The sequence below is a fragment of the Pygoscelis adeliae genome, unplaced genomic scaffold, assembly GCF_000699105.1.
Source record: "Pygoscelis adeliae isolate BGI_AS28 unplaced genomic scaffold, ASM69910v1 Scaffold40, whole genome shotgun sequence".
Taxonomy (NCBI): Eukaryota; Metazoa; Chordata; class Aves; order Sphenisciformes; family Spheniscidae; genus Pygoscelis; species Pygoscelis adeliae.
Window position 1 is genome coordinate 2237482 of NW_008823953.1, and position 26756 is coordinate 2264237.

The window sequence follows — 26756 nt, forward strand, 5'->3', positions numbered from 1 at the left end:
TTAATCTGTAATATTTATGCTTTTCTTCATGTTGAAGTAGTCTCCTAAATGAAGGACCTCTGTAAAAACTTTTGATGTCCACCTGAGTAGATTCTTGATATTAAAAGGTATTATATATAAATTTGACAAAAATGCTACAGATTCTTTAGTAAGCCCTTCTTTAAGGGTATCAGTCTTTTACAGGAAAAAGGTGGTTGATGCTACTCTTGGTTACCTGATTTTTGAAAGAAAAGTTTAGGTAGCTGTACTGGCCATCAGTAACTAAAAGAACAGAGGTCGCTACGTGCTTCATTTCCTTCTGCCACTGCTATAAACAGAACAGGTCAGAAGCACTTTCCATTCCCTCTTAAGGGACTTTCCGTCTGCAATGGAAATCAGCATGTATGATTACAGGGTAGAGATTTTAAAGACAAAAAGAAGAAATAAGCAGACATCCATAGTGGAGAGGCAGGAGTTTCTGGTTAGCAAGAAAAGCAGAGGAGGTACTGGAATATAGCCGTATATAAATCTCCTCACTGACCCAAACCGCAACAAGTGAGTAGCAGGATTCAAACAGGCAGGAGCCTCTCAAATCCAGCAGTGATATAAAATCGAGGAAAAGGGTATTGTATCATTGAGAGGCTCCTGTGATAGTTTGGACTCTCCACTCTGGTTGCAACATCCCAGTATCTATTGCAAAGCTGTTAAACCCTGCTATAAATCTGTCAGATTACCCTGCACTAGATGAACCAGGTCACTAAATCATTAGAGGGGTCACTCTTTTTTTTTTTTTAAATTAGGGAATAATGTACTAATCTAAATTAAATGATTCAATTAGAAAGTCAAAGTAGACAAGGCAGTTGTGATTAAACACTGTACTGGAGCAATCAATTGTATTATATTAGCGAAAAGATTGGAAAGAGGAGTGTTAGCAAAATGGAAGTTAATTAGACAGCTGGGAATTTTCCTGTTGTGTTGCCAGAGAAAAATTGTTTAGAGGTGTAAATGTGTACAGACCATGATCCAAACACAGCATTAGTTGATGCCTAATGATGGTGATGAAGAGAAGTACAGCACCATAGAGCGTGCAATTTATTATGTTAAGGTGCGTACAGAACTGGATTCTTACAATCTAGATGATTTTAGCTGTTAAACCAGAATTGGGAAGAAGGGAAGGGGGGGGGAGTGAAGGTTTCTCTTCGCGGGCTCTAGACACATTTCTTTTCAGAATTCTTGCTTCAGGAGAAATATGTTCAGGCACACAACTCGGCAGCACTGGAAAGCTAGCCAAAAGAAAACAAAAAACAAAAATCAGGTGACATGAGCAAGGGCAGGATCCAGCCCCAGCCTGGGCAGAAGTACCATGCAGTTCCCAAGTGACGAGCAAATACCAACTGGTGCTAATTTTTGTGGGAGATGGGTGTTTAACTCCTCTGTTACTCCTCCTTTTCCCCCTTCCTGTCTTCTCGTCAGTAAATCTATGTGTAGCAACAAGGGCATAGGATTTGTCTTCGTCAACGATGAGTCAGAGACCACCCTTAAAAACAGGCTCACCCACCATCCGCACTCCCATACGAGTCTGTTCTACAAGGAGCTGGGGAAGAGGCATCCTCACCTGACCTCCAGAGCTCCCTGGAAGTGGAGAAGCTGAGCACAGCACAATGCCTTAGCACCGTCCCACACATCCTCGCTAATACAAGCGATCACAGGCCACTGTGTGACCTTGACTGTGCTACCCACAGACAGCCCGAGAAACGGCTGTTCCCAGAAGGGCTTCGTGCCCACTGTGGCAACAGGTTATAGGGCACCTCTTGCACCTAAGCTTCCTCCTTCTTCCATAGCACAGAGTGAATGCCATAACGGCCGCATGGTGCCTGTCAGGGTGGATGCCTGGGTCTCAGGGGGAAAGCTGCGTAAGCCTGAGCTAAACTTGCAGTGTCAGATGGCCCACGGGGGTTTGAGGAGGAGACAAAGGCAGTGAATTGTGAACTGTGTGTGACCTGCTTGAAAGTTCTTCCTGTCTTTAAAAGTAAGAAGTGTTGTTAGGTAGCACATCAGTCCATTAAATACGGCAGGCTTGACTGTTCTCCCTGACACTGGGATAACTCTTAGCAGATGCATACCAGTATAATAATGGGTGCAAGTGAAGTCATAATTGAATGATGGAGCGAACCATTCACCATGCACTTTCACAGCAGTTTTGTATTTTTCGATTACAGTATGTTTAATTAGAATCATTAAGATTTTTCATTGTTTAACCTGTGTATTGACACATATCAAGTGCATTGACTGGTATCTTGTTACATATAAACATTTTATGCTTTACGTGCTCCAGAGGCAACTTGCCAGTCACATTTAGCTTCTCGGTTTTCATTTATATCCAGTTGGAAGACCTGGCATTTGGCCGTACCACTGAAAATGGGTTGGCACCATTTGCTTGGATGCAGAGCTAAGCATTTAAAATATTGGAGTAGGGGCAATTTCTTCCTGAAGTGGTTGCCAAGTACTACAAATTGTGCAGTGAGAAAGGAGCAGCTATTAGCCCAGTAGAACGGCAATTGGAATTCCTAATGCATCTTGTCCCGATACAGGGTGTCCTCACACTGATTTTGTAGCAGTGCTCCTCTGTTGGCTTCACCGTGGCCATATTCTGGAGGAACACATATGAGAGAGAGGTGGGTTCCCCTCAGCTTGCACAAGTCCCCAAAGAGTTACCCAGCAAGTAATGACTTACTGAGGACAGATTACCAGACCTCATTGTATGGCTTTTAATATCCTCATACCTAAGCGTTTTCCCACCTTTTAATGTATCTGCCTTCGTGACATGATTCCCTTCACTAGATACTGTGTTTAGGACAGTGGCATTCTTTACGTGCCTCAGTTAAGTAGTAGTGATAAATTTCCTTCTTACTGCTATTTTTATCAGCTATTTGGATTATGTTGTTCTTTCAATGTATACAATTCAACTTCTATTTCTGGTTATGCAAGTTAGGCAACCCCCTTTTGCGATGATACAGCCCTTTTCTGTCCTGTGATCTACATAGATATACCTTCCTCATGTTATTTCCAATATTAAATTTCCCTTCAACAATGCTGAGTGAATATGTTGCAGTGTTGTGGGTTTTTTTTTCTTATTTTCAAATTAACATTGCTGTAAAAACCTTGAAGTAGATACAGTTATGCTAGAACAAGAAACTGTATGATATTATAGAGATTTTATTTTCATTGAACCAGAGAACTCCATAACTGCAATACCTTTATTAACTTGCATTTACTTCTGGATTCTGGTGCCTTCACTGCAGCATCAAAGTGGTGTGATAGCTGTGGATAATGGTGTCCCTCCACTTGGAAGCACAGAATTATCTGCTGCTTTTAAGTTGGCTGAAGTATAAAGCTATAATTTTCATGCAGGCTTTCTGTCCTTCAGTCAGTCAGCATCACGGACCATTCTGAAGGTCACAGAAGTAAAGATGAGAAACCTTTTTACTGACTGATGTGCTACAGTGGTCAGTTTTGATCATGCCTTCCCTTTCCTCTGATGTTGTAGGCCTCCGAAGTCTCTCGAAACAGAGGAGTGACTCTGTTGGCCAGACCAGGCAATAGTCTCGTAACAGCTATTCGAAACCAGCACCATCATGAGACATTACCTCTGGGTAAGCCAAGTTTCTCTTTTCTTTTCAAAGCCGTTCTCACAAAGATGCTTTTTAGAACTTCTCATCAACCACGTGCACTGCTTCCTGTTGCCCTGTGTCTCGCTAGCAATGCAGTCAGTCACGGTGACGTGACCAGGCACCCTCAATGGTAAATAAAAGCCTCTGTATTTTTTTTTCTCCTTTTCCAGCTTACAATGACAAGATTGTTGCATTTCTACGCCAACCCAACATTTTTGAGATGCTGCAGGAGCGTCAGCCCAGCTTGGCCAGAAACCATGCACTCAGGTACCGCTTTATTCCAGACTGCTGAAACCAAGGTCCAGGAAGGACTTCTCGTAGTGGGGGAAAAACAAATTCTAGTAACTGTAGTACAAAAGATGAACTTGGGCCCCATATGGAACTGTCACCATTAAAGAGTAGGTGTGGACCACCAGAATTGATGTAGTTACTATAGTTACCTTCCACAGACACCCAAGAAGTAAGAAGAGCCAAAATAACTATGGGCAAATAGTGACATATCTAATTTCCATTCTAAGTGTTACTGAATAGCAGAAACTCTGTCTTCACCTACAATTATCGCTTTGCATTTCAGAAGATAGGGTTAAAATTGTGTTTGGATGGAAGTCAGCAGCAAAGCCTCAGTAACTTCAGCAGAACTAGTATCTTACCTCATGGTTGGATTTACACCCATGCCATGGACATAGTCACCCTAGATTTTATAAAGAAATAGGAACATTATGCAGCAGATTGTACTTCTGTCTTGAATCTTTCTCACTTATGACTTAATGGCAGCCCCTTCCAAAGTAATTAAATCGAATCTTTCTTTTTCTTATGCCCATTCCTTTCCTACTAGGTTTTAAAAAAAAAAAAAAGAAAAAACAGAACCAAAAGCCAGTACAACTTAAACTCATTCTAACTCCAAAGGTTGAATTAATTGTTTTGGCCAAGAACCTAAGCTGGTGTTAGTCAGTCTCAGCAATGCCAGTGTGCACCAGCTAAGAGTTTGACCAAGAATTTAGTTTGTACTGTGCCGTAAAAAGTGCGGCTGCGGGTCTGGCGAAGGAGGGGAAGGAAGAGCGAGGGAAGGACCTTCAAGTTCCTGCAGTGCAGTTTCTGTTGATAGCCTTACTGACTCGTTGTTTACCTGTGAGGGCCAGACAAAGTTCTTTTCGGTGTAAGGATTAGACTTCCTTCCTGGAGGAATTAATACATTCAAATAAAACGAGGGAGACAGAATGAAAAATGTTCCCAGTGTTCAAGATGTACATTTCTGTAACTGAGAATTTTTTTATCTTCACCATCAAATTATTCCAGACTATTTTTTTTCCTCGGCTGTAATTTGAATTCTCATTTCTCAGAGAACAGATGATGCTTTTATCTCCTTTTGAGCAGAGAACAAAATTGACTGGTGATAGGGACTAGACAGCTTAGCCAGTGCGTAATGAGATTTGTAACAGGATATTGAGCCCTTTGCCTCCAGGTCATTGCTTTGATTATACCTTAGGTCAGGAGCGATCCCAAGCTACCGTCTAATGCTCATACAGCAGGTATTAAGCAAACACCTAGGAGACAAACGTCCGTCTTTTACAGGGCTTGATTCTGCAATACTTTGCAGCCCCACCCAGCAAGGTACTAAAGCACATCCTTGACTTGAGGTTGAATCCTTTGACGTGATACTAGAATAAATGTTTTTGGACACTGCAATGCTTTAGAAACACGCTGACAGATAGGGGTGTAGATCTGTATCTTCCATGGTCCTAATCTGCTGATAGGATCCTATCCTATGTTTCCCACTCCTTATTAGCATTCATTTAAACAACAAAATGTATGATTTTACGCATGTACTGTATAACCTCTGTGTGATCAATTAATATCAAGTATATGTTGGAGTGTTATTTGCCAGATAGAACTGACAGAGGTGAAGGAAGTGGTATTATGTGAAATTCTGTTAATGGAAGGTGATATATTAGTTGTAGCCTTAAACAAAATAATCTGTCTGTCAGTGACCTTAGCTATAGCGCTACACATGAGCTTGGAGGACTAAGAATCATTCTGTTTTCTAAAATATGGTATAAAATCTCTTGCTATTGGATCAGGAAACTGAGTGATATACATAGATTCTTTTTTGAAAGTTTGTTAGTGAGATTAGAAAATTAACAGGGCAGTTATGATGTTTGCCATTTTTGTAAGGAGAGAAACAGGAATTGGCAAAATACCAAGGAGTAACAACTCTATGCATAGTTCATGCCTTGATAATGGCATGTTTTCTTTTTTTTTTCTTTTTTCTATTCTCAATAATATCATTTATGTTTCAGGGAGAAGATCCATTATATTCGGACAGAGGGTACACATGGGCTTGAAAAGTTGTCCTGTGATGCAGATTTAGTAATTCTGCTGAGGTAATCAATTTGATCAAAAGGATAATGTCATTACTTATGGTACCAGAGAAGCTGGCTGGCTTTTCCTCAGCATAATTGAAAAGATTTTGTTAAATCTTCCAGGTCATTTGTAATTAGAATAGGATTCATTGTTACTGATAGCCAAAATAATTCAGCCAGAGTATACCTGTCAACTTACTTCCTGGAAGGCAGCCTCCATCAGTGCAGTGAACTCCATCCCCAGCCAGCTCGATCAATATAGCTGTTACCATCAAGTAGCAGATAAAAAAGAATCAGGTCAAAATGTTTCCTTTTAATGGAAAAATTCTTGTGTGTCCCCCCCCACTTTTTATTAAATTAAAAAAGAAAAACAACCTTGTCTTTCTCATTACAAGTAAATAATGTAACTGCTCATTAAATTGCTAGTTTTTCTGCAGCAGTGCTCCCCACACATGCAGGGCCATGTCACACTAGTGAAACCTCGATGTACAGTGCAGTGAGCATTATTTGGGTAATGTAGATAAGGTTTTTAATTTTTACTGGGACTAGGGAGCTTGGTCTTTAGGTTCCTAGCTACTTTTGTTTAGCACAGATAAGGACTGACTTTATTGTCTTGGTCTTACTTGGAGAATAATTGCATTACCCAGGTGGTTTTGGTATGCTATATAGCACTTCCTAATGCAAGAAGTTTACAACTTATTCCATCAACTTAATCCAAATGGTCAAAGGGCTGAGCTGTATGAAAATGTATGACCCAAGAAAAACAATCTGGGACATAGATGTGTGTATCTTTGCTTCTCACTTCTAAGGTGTTGAAGTTGTCCCTGTTTACTACATAGCCTCAGGTCTTTACTCTCTATCAGTAGATTGAGGCACTGTGTTAGCATGAAATGTCTAATAAAATTCATTTTGTTCTTCTTTGTTACTGGTGACCGTGCCTGATTTGGGAAACTTGTGGATTTTATGAATCCATGAGCTCAGAGCTGTACCCAAACTTACGACTACAGCAGACTTGCACCATACTGCATATTTACATTCCTTCATGTGATGAATGTGAACCAAACCTCACCCTATCGCTTTTTCCATGCAGCCTTTTTGAAGAGGATATTATGTCCTACATACCACTGCAGGCTGCCTTCCATCCTGGTTACAGTTTCTCTCCTCGCTGCTCACCCTGTTCATCACCCCAAAATTCTCCAGGTAAGGGGATGGGGAAAATAATACAAAATCTTGCATTTGTGGTACTTCTCCTAATAAATAGAAAAGGGGCAGATTCAGAGCCAGCATCAGTTGTCAGCCTGCTAATTCTAGTGCCCACTCCGAATCTGACCCCAGCTGCTTTTTTGCTGGTTCGGTTGCCATTGCTGTTATGTATCTGTTGAAATGTTAACCGTAGATGAAGCACAGAGATCAGAAATTGCCCATATGGAAGAAGGTATTTTCCTGCTTTTTATATAGTTGGAAAGGATTAGAATAAGAGAATGGTGCACTCCAAACATAACTCACTGACATGGAAGCACATTCATGTTATGCGACAGGAGCAAAGAGCAGCTTCCAAGTCAAAGGTGTGTTGCAATACTTCCAGTACTCCTGTAAAGTTCAGTCTCCTCCACTCGGTGTTCCAAAGACTTCTCTTCTTCCTAAGAGTCATCTATTTTAAGACCTGAGGGGATCATCTTGATCATCTAGTCTGACCTCCTGCGTTGAGCCCATTAACTTAGGTTTGACGGGAAACATATTTTCCAGAAAGACATGCTGTCTGAGAAGGTTATTTCCAGCTGTGGTATGTCTCTGTAGTTATTGTTTATGCTATAGAAATTTGAGGAGCTGATGTCTCCCTTTTGCCAAGATACACAACCCCCACCGCAGTCTCACTTACATGGCTGTGTCCAGTGGCCATTTTGAGAGAATCGACAGAAATGCGATCTGAAGAAATCCATTTTTGGCTGAGCTTTTTAAACATTCATTTAAATTATCTGGTTTCAGACAGAGTTAATGGACAAGAGACATTCAAATCTCGGAGGTGGCTGTGGAAAATTTGAAGGTTTTTTGATGTGAAGAAGTTAAATGCTGAACCCTTGTCTGTAGGAGGACAGTGTTTTGTCAGAATGTCCTGTTTTCATTAATGAGTTCTAACACCATTGTTGTTAATCCCCTCCTCTACCATCAGCACAGGTCATAAACAAGTCTCCTGCAAGACAAAAATCTAAGTATTTGGTGACAACATGACTTAGGAGAATGTTAAAAGACTGCACTGGTCTTTACCTGTTCTTGTGAGAACACAAGACGGGCAAATACTCATTTCTGGCAACATACTGTCTGCTTGCTTATTTCTGCCACTGGTTACATAGCCCATGAGAACACACGTTCTCTTATGTCCTGGGGGAAGAAAAGTCTAACAGAAGAAAAGACGTGTCGCAAGGGATTCTCTTTGCACTGCATGTAAATATGCCTCTCTGTTTTACCAGCAGAGGCAATTAGTAATGTCCTTCCCTCCTGGCAACGACAATACTTTGTGCTCCCACTAAATATGATTTTTTTAAAATATGTTTTTTCCCTTCCTGTGGAGGATTTTCTGCCATATTTCTCATAAAAGGGCTTGTTTTTATTGTCTTCTGTAATGAGATAGGGAAATGGGATTTCATGGATCCATTCTTTGACCCTTTACAGCATGGCGCTTGTTTATACAAAAGGACTAATCAGCTACTTTGAGAATGCAGACTTCAAAACAAAGCAGGTCCCAAATTGCTAAAAATCCGCTGTATGTGTGAATCATAATAGGAAAATGTAGCATTTCTTGCTGACAGAAATCCTTCTTGATGCCACAAAGGGGTTTTGTGTTGATAGCTGGAAGTGTTTAATATACAGTCAGATTAACGCAGAGAAACCCGATCCCCAGCTTGGCTAGGGCGCTAGGCTCCAGTGAGAAGCGTTGCTTTGAGCTCCAGAGGTTTAATCCTGCCAGGTAAGGAGATCTCCTATGCAGTGCAGAGGAGAGAGATCTCTTAAAAATGCAAAAGGGAAAGAAAACTAAAATACCAAGGACCGTGACTGGGAGTTATGCATGTCAGTCTTCCTCATGCCTTTCTGATCCTTGAATTTCCGTTCAGATCAATCGCAGTTAAAGGCCGAGGCAACACAAAGGCACACACAAGGCGATCTTAACAGTTCTTTTAGTGAAGAAGATATAGCCCCTGGAAGTCGTTGCAATCACTGAATTATAGGAACTTACAACTCCATTAATGCCAGGTAGAACAAAAATAATACTGAGTGCACTGTATACCTGTAAGAAGTTCCTAACGCATTCGTTAGCGAGTTCTGTCTGGAAACATCAGCTGCATGATTTGGAAAAAATTTAAAGCCCCTTACGCTTTAGGATGCTGTTCATGTTCCCGCCAGGACTGCAGCGAGCAAGTGCAAGAGCACCTTCTCCATACAGGAGGGACTTCGAAGCCAAGCTGCGCAATTTCTATCGAAAACTTGAAGCCAAAGGGTATGGACAAGGTCCAGGTAAAATTAAGTGAGTATTATGACAAGTCACTCAAATAGTCTAACATGGTGTAGCTTTGTCTTTTATCGTTACCCCTGAATGAAGACACTGATAGGGAGTGGGAAACACACCAGAGATTGCATTTTGTACATGAACCACCAGGGCGAGATAAGGTCTTAGTATATCCTGCAAAAGAGTGACCTTCAAGAGGCTTTTGTGTGGAAGTTTTATTTCTTACAGAGTCATATTTTCTTATACTCCCATTCCCTACCTATTTAACAGGGATGTTGGTATTCCTACCTATAATTTGCTAGTAGGAAAATCCTGTTCAGGCAAATGTCCACCAGAGATTATTAACAGCTACGCCATTGTAGTGAGGGAGCGACTCCAAATCCTTTGGATCTACGTATCGGTATAACTCGGAACCAGAGTATGACCCTACAGAAGTTAGCCTGTACATGCAGGTTTAACTTTCAGTAGTTCTTTGTTTTGGTAGCCCTCCTGGATTTGAACTACAGAGATTTCTGCCTTTCTTCATGTATTTTGGGGATCTCTGTCACTTGGTTGTGGAGTTTGCTTTCCAGACATCTTGTTAGTTGGCTTTTGAGTCTGTACCTGTTTGTGCTCGATCTAGTTATCCAACTTGGCCGAAGGACTATATGTTTCTAAGGTATTTCCTGGGCATCTGGTTGAATTTATGCATCAGGTTGGCTTTCCACCAAATCACATCTGTTGTGGAAAAAAAAAGTATGAAGCCAAGCAATTTATTCCAGGCAAACGTCATCATCAAAATATTCTTACAGAGCTGGGGAGTCCTAGCTGTTGGTTATCCCTTTTGGTGTCCTGCTAAGTTGGTCCAAGGCAGACACGAAACACATTCTTGAAGGTCTGTCTTAAAATGTCCGTGAACATATGAACAAAAAGGATTTCTTGCACAGATGGTGTTTAAATGTACTATTCATTAAGTTGTTTTAGAGGCTGGCAGGGGAGTGAGAGGTGTGTGTATAAACAGAGGCTGATACTCCCTTTGCTTACCCTGCTACAGAAGCAGTAATTGCATGGACGTTCACTCGATTAAATCCAGGAAGAGTTTGGGGCCAATCCCAGAAAGCTGTGACCTCATGTACACAGGAAACTCACAGCCCCCTCTACCATACAATTTTGTACCTAGAGGGTGTTACAGAGAGTCTTAAGTAGAGCAACACTTTGAACCTAATCACAGGATTGTGAAGAAATTCACCTTTGAGGCATATAGAAAAGCCTAATGAAACAACTCACTCGAAACCCGTAATGGTCAAGTAGCACGTGCACCCGTGGATGCAACTTTATTAACTTCTCTGGGAATGAATCTCTGTCTTTACCAGCCCTTGTTTACCTTCAGCCTCACAGGCTCACACAAGACTCAATCATTAGATCTCTATTTCTGCCTCCCTTTGCAGGTTAATTATACGACGTGACCACTTGCTGGAAGGCACCTTCAACCAGGTAATGGCATATTCACGCAAGGAGCTCCAGCGGAACAAACTCTACGTCACGTTTGTTGGCGAGGAAGGGTAGGGAACCACTAAATGCTATCAGTTTTGAAGTAGCTGTTATGTTGCAAAACACTTAGAGTTTGCTAAGGCTGAGCCTCTCTTGTTATGTAATGTTTCTTTGGTTTTGTTTTACCTCTGAGTAAGTGATTCATCTTAATCAGCTCAAACATTTGTTAAAAAGAACAATAGCAATAATGCTTCACTTTCCTGTAGCACCTTCCATCTAGATGTCTCAAAGTGACAATTTAAGTGGTTAAATCTAATGTCATCTTGTTGCCATAGGTATTTTGACTGGCTGGAAGGCAAAACTGAACTACAGGCCCATGTTTACACACTGAATCAGTCTCAGGGCTATAATTGGAGACCAGACCTTTATCCCTTTTGTTACTCTAACTCTTCAAAATGGATCTGGTTTTGCTTCAAAAATTTTTGCTTTGCATGCCATCTAATGATCATTTGTTATCCATATGTGGACTTCTTGTTTCTGGCTGAAGCGAGAAACGTGAATGCTGTTCAGTCCTTACAGTTTAATTCACCCAGTTGGAAGCCGAAAGTAATAGAAGTCTCTTGAGAAGGCCTTTTCTCGGGAAACTTTCTGCCAGCCTTACAAATCCGTGAGCCATTCTTGTATGATTAAAGCCAGCCCCTGACCTTTTGTTTCCAAATCTAAAGAGAACCTTTCAAAGCCACCCTGGCTCACCTCAAAAGCTATGTTGTAATTGAGGCTTAATCCACATGCTTTTACAATGGAAAGACCATTGTGCATATTTCCAGTGTTCCATATAACAAAGGCTTGAAATCATATTTCAATAGCTTTGTGTATAAAGTTTCTTTTAAAAAAAAAAAAAAAAAACCCATATGGATAGGATTTCAGTTCCAAAGGTACCAGAACTGTAAGGCTCTGGGGCAGCTCTTGGCATGTCCAGCAACTGCTGACACTATCAGCTCTGAGGTGGCGTGTCAAGTGTAGAGCTTCTGCTGAACTGAGCTTGTCTGGGACGTGTTAGGTCCAATGGAAAACAGAAGTCACCAATCTCACTGAGGTCACTGAGTGACTCTCTATCAGGGGTTTTCTTAACTCTTACTTTTTATACTCCGTGGATTCAGTATTATTTAACAAAGGTCGTCTTTCACAGCTGGTTTTGCCTCTGGCTTGCAAGTAAAGCATAAACACGCAGCATACCTCAGTTTGCATTTTTGGAATAGCGTTCTAGTATGCTAAAACTGGCCAAAGTCATGTTGTTTTCCCCACATCTCTAATAACTTTTACTGTGTGTGGCACGGTATCCTCAGGAGAAATTACAAACCAATTTGATTTGCAAATTCATTCATTCTTCACCGATTCATTTACATCTGAAGATACGTTCCCCCAGGGTTTCTGCTGTTTAATGCTATTATAGGTTCTGCTGGAGCGACTCCAAGATACCGGTTCCCTACTGAAAAGAAGAGTTGATGCTGTATGGCCACGTGATGCTGTATGAGCACGGCTTCCCAAGTGTTTCAAAGCTAAAATGACATTGAAAATGAACTATGAAGGCTTTATGATGAGTTAATGTGTTGCCCAGAAATGCAACACCTAGTCTCTCCTTGGAGGTTTTTGAATACAGACAGGTGTTGTTTGTAGTTCTTTACTCCAGCCATCATCAGGCTTAGCCCAGTATTTTAATGTCCATTGAACCAGATCTGTTACATGGTTACATGGTTAGCACTAGTGGTTCATGTGGGCTTATTACCATCCCCTTTTGCTGTTGTGGCTTTAGTCTCACCGCATGATCCTAGAGCTAAAGCTGCTCAAAGAGAAAAGTACTGCATCTCCAGATGTAAAACAGAGGAGGATGGGCCAGCCTGCCCTTTATCATCTTTCTAGTTGCACAAATCGATCATTCAACCCCTTGCGGTTATATTTCCATAACTTCAAACATAATACAAAGCATTCTGATGCAGCTGTAGAGTTTTCCACTTACTTTACGTTTGTTAAGTAGGAGAAATAGTGCCCACCTCAGAAAATCTTTTGGCACACGTGATATATCGCTACAAATCATTTGTTCATATTGCTTCATGTAGATTTATTTTAGCTTGAAAAACGTACATACCATTATTAGAGGATGATCTGTTTTTAATAAATCCATTGCAGTTGGGTTTAATGTGTTCATGAAGCTTTTTTGTTGGGTTTTTTTTCAAGTTGAGATAATTGGAAACAGCTTGATTTAAAAGTTGAGTTTAAAAAAAAAACAAGGTGACTCTACAGAGCAAAATCATGGAACAGCGAAGCACAGCTTAAGGTGTACCACATGTATTTGAAACTATCAGAAAAGTAGAAGAGCTTGGATGAACAACTGAGGAATCACCATTCTATCTTGACACAGTTCTGTTGGGACTTGGTCTTGTTCAGCATTGACCTTTAGGTTATACCTATAGCTAAGAAAGCATCCTTGGGGCTAGGTTGTATCTTTGGTTACATCTCAGTGTAGGAGAGTAAGAGCGACTTCTACTTCTGTCTGGGCTGTGAAGCCAGGTGTTCACAGGCAGTTCAAACCCACTCACTGAAAAGCTAGCCCTCTGCTAGCCAGCCAGCTAAGGCAAGGCTGAGCTTTGTACCTCCGATTTACTAAGCCTTTGGAACAAAGGAAAAGAAACTGCTTAAGGGATATGTCCGAGTTATGATTCCTCCCGGATCAACCTGGATGCTGGAGACGTTTCAGCATCGTGACTTGTTTAGGGCTCAGAATCAAGTTTTGAGAGGGGAGATACACCATGTCAGAAACACTTGACTGCACAGGGGTAAGTGTTAGACAGCAGCCAATGTAGGCAAAACCCAGGAAATTTACTCAAATGGGTATGTGCATCATTTTATCTTTTTTATCTTTTCCTTTCCAGGTTGGACTACAGTGGCCCCTCCCGAGAATTCTTCTTCCTTCTGTCTCAGGAGCTCTTCAATCCCTATTACGGGCTGTTTGAGTATTCAGCCAACGACACTTACACTGTACAGATCAGCCCCATGTCTGCCTTTGTTGAAAATCACCTGGAATGGTAAGGACATTTTATGCAGAATTGAACAATCCTTTTAGAGCAATACAGAAATGGAAATGCAAAACACAAAAGCTGCCAGGTTAGGCTAGACTACATACAAATATCATTGCTTCTGCTGGGAAGAAGTGGGAAGTAGGCTGGGAGAAGGAAGAGAGGGCGTAAGTGTAAATACAACAGCAGGCTCTGAAAAAGGAGTTGTGATGAGGTACTACTATGAAAATGTCCTGCTCACGTTACTTGGGACTTCATGTTTGTGTCCTTCTGTGTGGATGTGAAAAGGACAGGGGGAAGAGCTCTGCTTAATCCAGGCCTCCTCTCCTTGGTCCCTCTCTAAGAAATAGCAAGTGTGGTCTTTCTGTACGTCAAGCAGCATTGTGCTTGGAAGCTACAGAGCGTTCTCCAAGAGGTGCGTTGCTGCTCTGTACCTACTACAGGCCTTAAAAAAGGCCCAGTGAAAGCAGTTTCCCTTTTCTCCCCTGACAGAGTGTCCCTGCTTGTGTGTGGCAAGGCCAGCAGAGCAAGCAGGTACTTCGCCTTACCAAGTATGCGTGCAAACAAATTGCTGATCTTGTTTCTTTATCAAAAATTCTGATTGCATATTGTGATCTCCTCATTTTTCTATCTGCCTCCAGATCTGTCCATCTTCAGGACTTGTTTTCCCTTTGATAGTTTCAGATGTGGTTCAGTGAAGTATGGGCTGCCAGCCCTGGGCGTCGTTTGATCCCTTGTGGGATTTCATTGTGTCAAAGAAATACTGCCACATGGGTTTGTTCCTATGATGTTTTTCTTTGTCTAACCAATATCACTGGCTCCTCTCAGAGATCCTTTTTTAAAACGGAAGGCAGTTCAGGCCCCTTTTAAATTGCAAATAGCACATGCCTTTCTATTCTTGTAAACAGGTCCTCCTTTGCTTTGGCTTACAGTGGGCAGGAGATTGAGAACAACTAAGTGGTTGTACCATCACCTCTATTAAGGTTGCAGTGGAAAAAAAGGGATTTTGCTGGGACCTGGCATGTATCTCTGAATTTTTTTTTTTTTTTGCATTATCGCTTCCAGCAGTGGAGCGTTGTGCTAACAATGATCCTTGCATTAGCCTGTTTCTCTGCTGACATTAGCAGGAAGAAAGCAGCTTAGTTCTTACAGCCTGTCCATCTCCCAGTGCAGTCCTTAGACATCATGCAGTGGCTTCCTAGTTTTCAAGAAGAAATACAGTCTGTCCTTTGTTCGGCTGAACAGGCAGCATGGATAAAGTTTTGATTTAGGAGGCTGTATTTGTGAAGATGCATTTTGATTTCAGGGCACAGGACTACTTAGGCAAGTTGCAAACCCAAGATCATTCTGCCCACACTGTGAGCAAACTGGACGCAGGCCTCTCTCCAGAAACGGTCTTGCCATTTTGTCTCAGAGGTATTTGAAATAGGCCCTGACTCCTATCTGTTATAAATACTGTCATTGCGAAGAGTTCAATGCAGTTTTGTGAAGTGATAAATTCTGCTGCAGAAAGTATATACTTTGTTTGATCTCCTCGTTTTGTTGCTCTATTCATTGAGAGATTTCTGCATGGAAGAGGCAGATTTTGAAAGGTACCCTGGGCATACGGAACAGTAGAAAGACACCTAATAGGATTTTCTGTAGCAGTTAGCATTTAACTCGGTAATCAGTAGCAGTTAGACACTTAGGATAATATTTCTCCAACTACACGTATCTATACAGGCTTCTTGTATAGAGAATGTTACTTGGGCTTTGGGTATTTCTGGTTTTCTTTTTCTGGGGAAGAGAAATGAAGTCCCTTGGCCTGCAGAAGGAAATAAATGCTATGAACCAAGAGGTTTGTACATAAAGTAGTGTAAAGAGGGCAAGATTGCAGAACCCAAGGGAAAGATAAGCAATCCAGTAAGTGCTTGGAAATACTTCTTGAACCTGTTATGGAAATAACTGGCTGAGACCAGCAGTTTATAATTAGCCCGATAGGTTTCATGATTGGCTTGTAGATACCTAGATATTCTAAATGTTTTTATGCTGTCTATGTTGACTGATCTCAGCTATTCATGTGTAACCCTAGAGTACTGTATTCAGAAGTCTGTGCAGCCAGCTAAGATAGGATTTGGACCTAGCTTTTTAAAACTCGGAGTACAATTCTCACATAAAGACTTTATAGGCTAACTTCTCTGAGGGCAGTGTACTAACTTGCTTGTCATTATTTGTTCATGAGGAATGGGGTTTTCTGAAGCTCTCAGTCTTTCTCCAACTTTCTTCTCATCAAATTGCTAAAACTTCTGTTTCTCAGATTTAGTTGTTGATGTGATTCCGGCAGAGCCTACTCCCTCTAACATGCAAGAAAGAAAGATTATTTTCCTGTTCCCAAATGTGTTATGAGACATCAGGTAACATAGATGAATGAATCAGTTTTGAGAGTCCCAGGGTCACAGATAATAAATATTCATAGTCTTTTCAAAGCTTGAAGTTTGGTGTTGGTCATGAAAACCACACAACCACAATTGGTTTAGATTTGCAGATTTCTTGAACTGTGTATGCCTTTTGTTGCTGTGGGGCTTATCTTTTATGTGGAATCTACCTTTGACATGTTTTTCTGTATAGTAATTCTGCAAGACCTATCCAGACACGGCAATATTGAGAAACAGGGCGAGCAAAAAAATTCCCTCAAAATTATTTTACATTTTCTCTTCCTTAAGCAAACAGCAGTGAGTTTGAGATAAATACAACAAAATGCAAAGATGTGAAGTTTTGTTCATATTGGCAGAATTGAGAAATACACTGCTTTTTCCCCTGGCCTAAAAGTTACAGTTCTGCCCCTGTTAATGGCTTATTTCATGCCTTGCTCTTTGTACAAACAGCATTCTGAGTCCAAAATGAGCACATCAAAGCACAGAGTAGTTGTATGTATGCCAAGTTTAAAAAGAGACATAATGACTGGAAAATATTTCTCATTTATGGAGAAACTGAGATTTAACACCTTTCCTGCAAGCTTCCATTGAATAAGACTTTTTCCTTCAGTTAACATATGTGCATGCTGAAGACGCGAAATGTAAGATACCACACACTTTCAAAGTTTAAAAAATTATTTTAAATCCCCCTGTATCTGAAAGGGCACAGTTACGTCTCTCTAGACCTAAGGAGTTCGATGGTACACATCTTTATCTGCACGCTACAGGAAGCTCATAGCCAGAAGAGCTGCTTTTAATCCATGCCAGTAATGAGCCATTCTGTCTGATCTAGGTAACATGTCTAGCTCTTTGCCTGGATATTTGAAAACATCATCTAAAATACTGTTTACACTCCCACTTAAGGTAGTTTGCCCTTCTCCAAATAAGTGAGCAAAATGTGGTGGCAGCTGCTAGATACTATTTCATATCAGTGAAAAGAATATGGTTTAGCCCAGAAATAATATTCTTGTCTTTGCTCTTGGTCAGGTGTTTTGGGCAACTGAAATAGGGTGAGTCTCTGAAGAATCCTTCTGAAGTTTTGCTCAATATGCTGGGGGACAGAATGGTGGGGAATATTAAATGGTTCTATCACAACCTCATGCAAAGTTAGAGGTGTAATATTCAGTACAGCTCCATAATGCTGAGTTCTTACTAATAAATGGCTCCTAATAGCTTGCCACCTTAGCTTCTCACTTTCCTCCCTGCTAACAGTCCTTTGAAAGATTTTAGACTGACTTTCAGTTCCCTGCAGCACTGGGGTCCAGGATGCCCAATATTAGAGGGTATACAAAGATACTTTTTCACTGGGGTGAAAAAGGTGTCTGTCTCCGATTTGAACAACTGAGGTTTGATTGAGTATTGTAGTTCTTTTCACCAAAAATAAGTAAATAACAAAGGGTTGGATGGGTAAATCAACCCTGAGAGAAAAAAAAAATCCTGACGCATAACAGATGGAGGAGATGTGTTTCCAAATTCTGGGAATAAAATACCTAGTTCCAGAGTTTGCGTAGTCTCGAATCTTCATGAGGGTCACTAGTTACTCTCCCTGTCTTCTTCATGGTGCATTTTCAAGAGGTCTAGAAAGTTGCTGGTGTCTTTTCACTGCATCTCATTCACTCTGTATTGTAACAAAATGATTTGTCTAACCATGCTGTGATACGCTGTGGTTTTCCTCAGGTCTTTATTTTGTTTATCATTTTCCATAGTATTTCCCTACTTGGCTCTAGCTAAGCAAAGTGGTAAACTGAATGTTTTTCTGTGGTGATTTCTGTATCATTTTCACCAAACCTGAAGGGTATTATGTCTCTGCTGTTTCATTGTTCATGTGGCTACCAATTTCAGATGTTATTTGGCTGTCGTCGCAGTATCACATAAGGAGTTCTACTTAGAATAAAGCAATTCTCAGTGTTTTCTCATGAACTTTCCCTCCCTGCTGTGAGTGCTTACTCTGACAGTGACAACAAAAGTACCGTTGTCTTTTCAGTTCACAAAACACTGTGTTCGCAATCTGCGGTCAGGTGGCAATCCAGTCTCTCTTCTTCACGTCTTCTGACTGGGTCAGAGTTTTCCTTCACAGCAGTCCTGCCCCCAGGAGTAATCCAGTAAGATAATGTAATGCACCCTTCTTCAAGAGACAGCGCTGTACTCGTGGCACCGTCATCTGCACCAGACTTTTTGTCCCCAGATCACTTGCCTGGTCTTTTATCTGACTCGCCTCAGCAACCCATTTCACATCATCTACTTTTGCATTTTTTGTTCATTGCATGTTTGTAAATGTAGGACCGCAGCCAGAAATGTGAAAAGAAGCCCAGTCTCTGCATAGAAGACCAGATGGCCTAGACAGATAAAATCATTCACAGACATTCATTTGGAGATCTGAGGGATGCTAACTTGAAACATCTTCTTCTGTGTTTTCATAGCGAATTAATGACAGCATGTTTTTTTTTTAACAATCAGGCATTTACGGACCTTGCTGTGACATTTATGCAGCCAGGGAGCAGCACCCCAGTGTCACAGTTAGAGGTATTTACAGTTTGCTAATCATACTTAGCATTCTGTATCCATCTCAGAAAAGTCCTGTTGTGTTTTGTTTGTTTGGTTTTCTTTAAATGAAATTTAATACATTTATTTAGCAGAACCTTATTAGAAAGTTGAAGACTTGTGAGTAAAGTGTGTTTGTGCAGAACCCTACTGAAGACAACAAAGATGATGATAGTCAGACGCAGTGGCCTAGGTCCCCAGAAGCTGTAGATTGATTCCTGGCTGCAATGTCCTAATGAACTCCGTTAACTTAATGCTCATTTAGAACTGCTTTGGGGCAAGAGTTTCTTCATTCAGTTCCCATAGTTAACCTTTCTTTCTGCCCTCCAGTACCCCTCGTATTCTAGTCCGTGCTGCTGAACGGAGTCAGACAGAAAACTTGCATGTATTTCCACATCGTATTCTGCAGGCAGATGCAAGCCTGTTGCGCCCACTCTCCATGCAGACATGAACTTGCTTTCCCTGTGCTCCAAGCCAACTGACGTGGTTACTGCAACATTGAGCTGAGAAAATATATGCTGCCTCCCATCAGGGCCGATTACTTTAGGCTTGGCACTGCCTCGATTGCTTCTACGTGCTCTGGCAAGCCTGGCACATGGGTAGAGCAGAGCAAGCTCCCTTTGCCTGCGCAGTGCTGTGTGGGTATACCCCCAGCCAAACTCTGACCTTCCCTTTTATTTATTTCGTGTAAATGAGAAACCACATAGTCATCACTATCCATTGAAGCATGCCGAAGAATGCAGGGTGTTGTTTTTCCCATTTTTTGTTTTAATGAACCCAAGAAGAACCAAGAATGTTGCAACCTCAGCTGTCCTTTCTCCTTAGAGCTTGGTTTTCTTAACTTCCTTAGGAGTTGTGCCTTGTGCAATTACCCTGCCCGCCCTCAGACAGTTTTGTAATCAGTCTGAGACCTATTTGACAGGAAGGTAAACGTCTCAAAGATACTAATTTCCTAAAAGCTTTGCGAAACTTGTGGCTGGGTAAAGGATAGATGTGCACAAGAGTGCCTCGGTGAGGGCGGGCTGGTGAGCTCAGGTTATCTGTTCTATTTGGCCTCTCAACTGGCCAGTTAGCACGAGCAAGCTGACAGGCGCAGGCTGCGAACCAGCTGTATCACCTTGCTCAGTAGCTTGAGGATGTGAGGGAGAGCCGAGGAAGCTCAGGGGAGGCAGAAGAGAGAAACTGGAGATACTCCAAAGCGTGGGAAGTGCTAGCAGATGTGTAGGAGGAACTGGAGCTACTGCGGTGTGGTAACGTAGGGCCATCAGAGACAGACCTATAGAAAACAAAGCTCCATTAATCCTGCTACATGGAGAATGACTTATTTCAATTGAAGTGTTTTTAAAGAAAGTGACAAATTGCCTCATGACCTAATGGGTTGTATTCAGATGCTGACCAGCTCATAGGATGGATTTAGGCACATTCCATGGCTCTTTATAGAAACAGTGGAGAAATATAGTCACAGCATCTAAGCAGGAGGTCTGCAAACAGCCATTACTCCTTTCCACTGACTAAAAGTAGCTCTGGGGAATATGTGGCCTGAATTACTCATTTATCTCTCTAATTTTTCAACTGTTGTGGCAGGCAACCTACGTATGGCCCTATGCCTGTTTTATTAAGGGAGTCAGAAACACTAAGTTTGGTTTGGGGCTTAAATGGGCCAGTTGTGTGGGTCTACGTTTGGGGGAGGAATGAATTCAGAAGACCCAATTTTGCAGCCGTCTTGAAGGGGCCTGTTTATGCTAAACACTGGAAAATCATCCTCTTAAAAATCAGGTCAGATATAGCACCCCAGAGTGGGGCATCCAGCAACGTCCAGTTGTTTTTGAAATTAGATGACTACCTCCTTGCCTCAGTTTCCATCTGAAGAGATTTCCTAGTATGTAATCAACTTGAAATCCATTTGATGTACACTAACGCTCTGAACTGCTTTGAAATTCTCAGATGAAAGGCACCATAGAAAACCAAAGCATTTAATGTTACATTACACTATAAATTTTAATTACTAGCAATGTCTTATTCTAAATAAATTATGTTTGCATGAGAAATTTTCAAGCCGTATTGTAAATCTTCTGGACAAGAATGATATTAAAATAAATAGGCAGCTGAAATAATTTTATAAGACCTTTTCACTATGTGAAAAGGGTATGTTACTGTAATGCCTTCTTGCTGCTGTACTGTGATCTCCCTCAATGCCTTCTGTACTTAAGCAAACTTTGATTTTCCTATTAAGTTTGACATATGACTATATCACATAAAGCCTGCCTCAACAGCTGGTTAATTATTTATTAAGGGTCAGGAGGAATTGGAAGATTAAAGGCAAACCAAACTGAAGGAGAAAAAAAGCATTCTCCCTAACTGAGCTTCTACAGCAACCATGTTTTAAAACAGGTTCTGCTTTATATTTACCTTATTCTTGACTTTCTGTCTCTTACTGGAGGATTTTTTCCAAGTTCTTTTGAGGATCTGAATGGCGATGTCACATGGGTTGAAAGAAGAGATGTCTCTCTGTCTCTCCTCCTTTCCCCTTCTCTGAATCTCATAGTGTCTAGCACTGCTTCCATAATTAGAGTTTGGTTTGAGGGAAAGGCGGGTGTTCTGTTTTGTTGTGTTTTTACAAAAGTCATCTTTATGGTTTTTTCCCTTGCTTAAGGCCATTTAGTCTTTTGCAACATTGTGGATTAAATTCGCCCGGAGATGGGAGACTTCACATGAAAATCTCTATCGTGTCTCCACCTTGCATGTGGTAGAGGAGAAAAGGGTAAAATCCACACTGTCTCTTAGCATGTGGGCCGGCAGGGAAGCGTCAGGGTGGGCAGTGATTGTGTGTTTATTTGTAGGGGTGAAAAACTCCCAGGGAGTGATGAATGTCCTCCTATCTCTTGTTCCAGCCACACTGGAATGGCAAGGCTGAGCTGTCACTATGAAGTATTGCTCAGTCATCTTTGCCCCTCCTTATTTCTCACTACATTTTATTCAGACTTCGGTAAGGTAAAGAAAAGTCAATTAGAGCAGGTGCAAAAATTCCCAAGCTAACCTTTCTTTGACTAGTAAACCCAATTCATACATCAAAAGAAAGACTGCTTGCAGAGCAGAAGTGTGTTCAGTAAATCACCCAAATTCATTTTGGGTATTTTGGAGTAGAAAAGGCATTTGTCTCTGTGTAGGTTTCTCCCTGGGATAGTTTGAAAGTTAGACGTTTCATTTGTCCGTTGAAAATTATTCTTCATTTCGGTATGTTACCTTAGTGTGTTACATTAAAATGCAGAAAAAGAGAAGATTAAAGATTTAAATTGATCTGTTTCGAATTTATTTAAAGGAAGAAGGGCAATGTCAAGTTCATCAGTTGGCCCCAAACTTGGGACAGAAATATTTTTCAAAATCTCAATAAAATTATGGAGGATGAGAAAAATCCTGACCTGTCCATCCTCTATGAAAAAAAAATGTATTTAATGACAAGAATACAGAACTGTAAGTTCAGTATCTTGTGTCTGATCAAAGGAAGCTTTTTACATTGTGACTCATGACTTGCATTCTGGAAAAGACAGACTAGAAACTGGAATTATTTAATTGTATTGGGAAGAGTCATAAAGGAAAAGTAAAAAATTTTTCTTGGACTTCAGAACAGCAACGCAAAGGTCCAGGTCCGCTGCATTCTGCGTGCTCCCAGGAGAGGATCGGAGCTGTCCGTTTGCAGTGGTATTAATAAAAGTTGGAGGTGTTCAATGATTTGCGAAACAAGACCTAAAATAGACTCAAACAATTAATAGCACATCTGAATTCTAGCACACAGATTTCTGAGTTTACTCAATTGAGGAACCTCATCCCGAGAGGCAGGGATCATTAGCTGAATTGCGGCGTGGTGCAAACCCAAGCGTACGGCTTCTGGACCGGGGGTGGGAAGTCCACGTGGCTCTGCACTGCAGGTGACCTGTTTGCAGATAGCTCAAGGATATCTGCATCGTGCTTCATCACGTGGTGTAAACATTCCTGGGTGCTTTACCGGTGAGTTTATGGTGAGCAGTGTCTCTCGTGCTTAAATACCCCAGACAGGCTGGAAAGGATGTGCCCCCTTTGACTTGAGAGTAAGCCAGTTACTGTGGCTTCAGTGTTCGTAGCTAGCCATTGAGGGAAAATGTGCAGTCATTTGGCTTGTGCTTTTATGGCCCTCTTGTCTGGCAGATGACTAAATCTATGGATTTTCCCCTGTAGCTTGACTAGTTTGTTTCAACACAGGGCAAATCTATGGAAAGCAAATATAAATCATGCAATGTATAAAACTCCACCAACTCATAGGTTTACGAAGTGCCCCCCCACCGCCAGCTTTTCCAAAAGGTTTGGCTGAGAAATCAAAATCTCTTGATAAAAATGCTCTTTTGCTGGCTTAAAAAAACAACCCATATGCATCAGACTGAGTTGATCCATGAGGAACTGATCATAAACTAGAGCTGATTCACAAAATTACGTATTGTTCTATAGAAGGTAAGAAAGTAAAAAATGTCAGATGGACTAAATCACTAAAATGGAGCTGGGGCGCAGAGGACTGTGATTCCATTGCTGTCTCTACCACTTGTTTTCTGAATAACATTAGATAAGTCATTTTGCTTCTGGACTTAAGTTTTCTCACTTGTCAAATGAAATATTGGCACTGATCTCCTCTGTAAGCTGCTTTCAGATCTGCCAGTCAAAAATACAGTCTAGGATCTGGGAATCCCAAAATGTAGAGGTTCGTAATCTTCTAGCCAGCAGTTCATACCTCAGTCTGCATCTCCTCTGTGGTTACTGGGCAGAACTGGAGGAGACTTTGCCAACAGTCTTACAGGCCAGTGTGTTTTATCCATTGTACCAGCAAGAGAAGCTAAACCCTGCAAGCAGCCCGGTTTCCGATGAAGGTTAGTCATGTGTGTCCTGCCGTATTTTGCCAGGGGTTCTCCCAGAGGAGGATGATTGTACGTTATGGTCCGTGAGGCTGATAGCTCTGCAGGCAGAGACGGCCACTCCAGCACTCGGCCACACTCCTCCTCTCCTCCTCCAAAACACTACGTTCATGGAACTTCTTTGTTATTGGTGAAATGACACATAGCACAGATTTCTTGTTATAGAGAGACCATCTACTTTATTAATCTCCTTATTAGTTTAAAGACAGAACTGGAAATCAATTCTCCGTTTCCTGTGCTTGGGAGTCTCTGGTGCTCAGACAACCCATGACGCCGAGGCTGGCCTGCCTGCGATGACTCCACGCAGTGGGAGTCCCGGAGCCGGATTTTCTCAGTTCCGTATCTGCAGTAATAGCCTCTGACACAGTTCAGCTGATGTGCAAGGAGCCAAGGCAGCTACCTCGGCGTGGGCCTTATTAACTTGGATGCAGCGCTGTGCAGGTGCAGCTGCAACCGTTTCTCTGTGTGAGCATTTACGTGGAGCCACTGTGTGCTTAAACTAAGGAATCCTCCTGAAAGTAGCTGCTTGATAGATTCTGTTTAGAGAAACCTGAGGGGATGCTGTGAACTTCCCTTATCTACGCTATCTTTGCCCCTCATTTTTCTGGATAAAGCAGAACAGGCTGCAGCTTTCCTGATAAAAGCATGCTTTTTTCTCTGTGGCACAATTAGTCTTTTAACCTTTCCTGACGGTTCTTTTGTGGTGGGTATAGCCAGGATATAAGGAAGATGAAAAGACATTTTGAGTGGAAATGCAACATAGCTAGGTTAGAGACAAGGAAAAGACTTGAAGGATTTGATTAGGTTAAATAAAGAAGCAATAAGGATTGCATTATCTCATTATTTTTCAGTTACTGGTAAATTAAGCTTCAGGGATGGTTTTGAGGTTTAGTTGCTAATTCAGGGTACGTGAGCTCCAGAGATTTAGAAGGACATGGATAGTTCACGTTTCTATCATGTGTAAGCAATAGCTCTTTTTCATGTGGTTATTTTTTAGTACTGAGAAACAGAAATGTTGTGTTCCATTTGCAGATAGATCCCGAAAATAGAAGTAGGGCAAGCACTTACTGGAGTGTCAGTCTTGCACTGGCCTTTTGCAGCATAAAATGTATCCACAATTTAGCAATAAACTGAGAGGTTGACTCACATAAACACATCCATCACATGGAACTCAGATGCCCAGCGAAAGTAAAAATACCTAAAGGAAGGCCGGCAAGAGAAGGCGGCTCACTCCTGTAGATCTTCACCTGAGGAGAATTACCAGTTCGGGATTTGAAGCCTAATGGAAGTTTATTTGTACCAGGTTGCTTTTCTCTGAAAATCAGTTTTCATCCTTTTTTTTTTTCTTGTTTAATTTCAGTTCTTGGGTGATACCCATATATTTCACACATCTCTGAACACCCTCTTTGTATTTTATGACAATCTGCAAGCAGGCCTGCTGGACTGTTCCACTTTCCATTCGCTTTACAATCGGGGCTACTTAAGAAAGGCCAGTGCTTTCTTAAATGACTGTTACAAATTTCCTTTAAAATATAATTAAATCTCATAAGTTTTACAGGTATAGTAAGCAGACAGCATTATCAAAGAGGGACTCGTGGAATATGGTCCTTCATCTTTCGATGCCTGAACGAAACGCCTTGGCTCTGAGTAGAATGTATCCTCTATTAAGTCCCAATAACATTTGCAGGGGCTGCAGGGGTAAATCCCTGTAGTCTATAACTATTTAACATCCGTAAGTTTCCAGGCTGGAAATCTGCACAAACAGTTGCTCCGTGTCAGCACTCCTAAATGTTTCCTTTCAGTTTTAATTCGGAAAATGGACTGAAAAGGAAGCTTCTCTGACAGAATTTTCTATGGTTTCATAGGGAGGAAGTATGGAGATTCCCCTTAAAAACTCAGTAACTGTCTGAAAACCTGGAATGAATTTTGACCATATATGTGATAAGATGCATTTCAGTATTTAGAACACAACTCAAAGGAGATTAAAAAGAAAACAACAACAAAACTTGGTCGGGTGGGTCATTACCATTCCTTCAGAAGTGCGTGGGGATCCAGGGTAAGTTCTCAGGTGGGATGCCAGTGTAGTTAGATATCAGAAGAGGTGGGATAAGCCCTCAGCGCAACATTGGAAGATGCCACGGATAGGTGACCCAACATTGTATCTTTGTCTCTCTGAGAATTCTTCATATTAGAGATGGATATACGAAAACGAGCCAACAATAATCTTATTACTCCTTATATTGGAATTCTTATCCAGGACTAATTTAGGAATTATTTTACCTTTTCTCTTTAGCGTGCTGAGACTCTGTGGACTTTTGTCTCCTGGCCTTTGTTAAGAGCCATTCCTCTCATAGTAATGACACATGAGCTCATCAGATTCCTGAACTGAAGAGGCATCGTGCTGGAATGCCACAGCGTCCACCTCTGAGCCTGCAGATATGCGGAGCACATTTGCCACAACACCAAATGACATGGTGGCAAAGAGGCGGTCTGCAACGTTTGCAGATGCGAGTTGGATAAACAGAATGGCGTTAGCTATCCCAGCCTGCACGGCTAACCTTTCTGACAATAGATGGCTTCACATCATCACGTTAATCCGTTCAAATGTTCTGTCATTTATGTGAGTAGGGGTTAAGTATGCACACAGAACTAAAGAAAGGCATTTGTTAATGAAGGCTGATAGAGGTGTGGATTTGATCGACTGCCAAGGTCTTGTAAAGATGATCTGATCTACTGCTAGGTTATTGCTCTGTAGATGTAGCTCATTAC

At 41.4% G+C, this 26756-nt stretch overlaps 1 protein-coding gene across 1 annotated transcript in view; it reads left to right on the plus strand.

The window, feature by feature from the left end:
• HECW1 (HECT, C2 and WW domain containing E3 ubiquitin protein ligase 1) overlaps positions 1–26756 on the plus strand; it is a 184280-nt gene that overhangs the window by 134677 nt on the left and 22847 nt on the right. Inside the window, 7 exon segments of the mRNA XM_009321541.1 lie at positions 3527–3632; positions 3821–3917; positions 5948–6031; positions 7101–7210; positions 9410–9530; positions 10940–11053; positions 13913–14065. Coding sequence (XP_009319816.1) covers positions 3527–3632; positions 3821–3917; positions 5948–6031; positions 7101–7210; positions 9410–9530; positions 10940–11053; positions 13913–14065 — 785 coding nt within the window.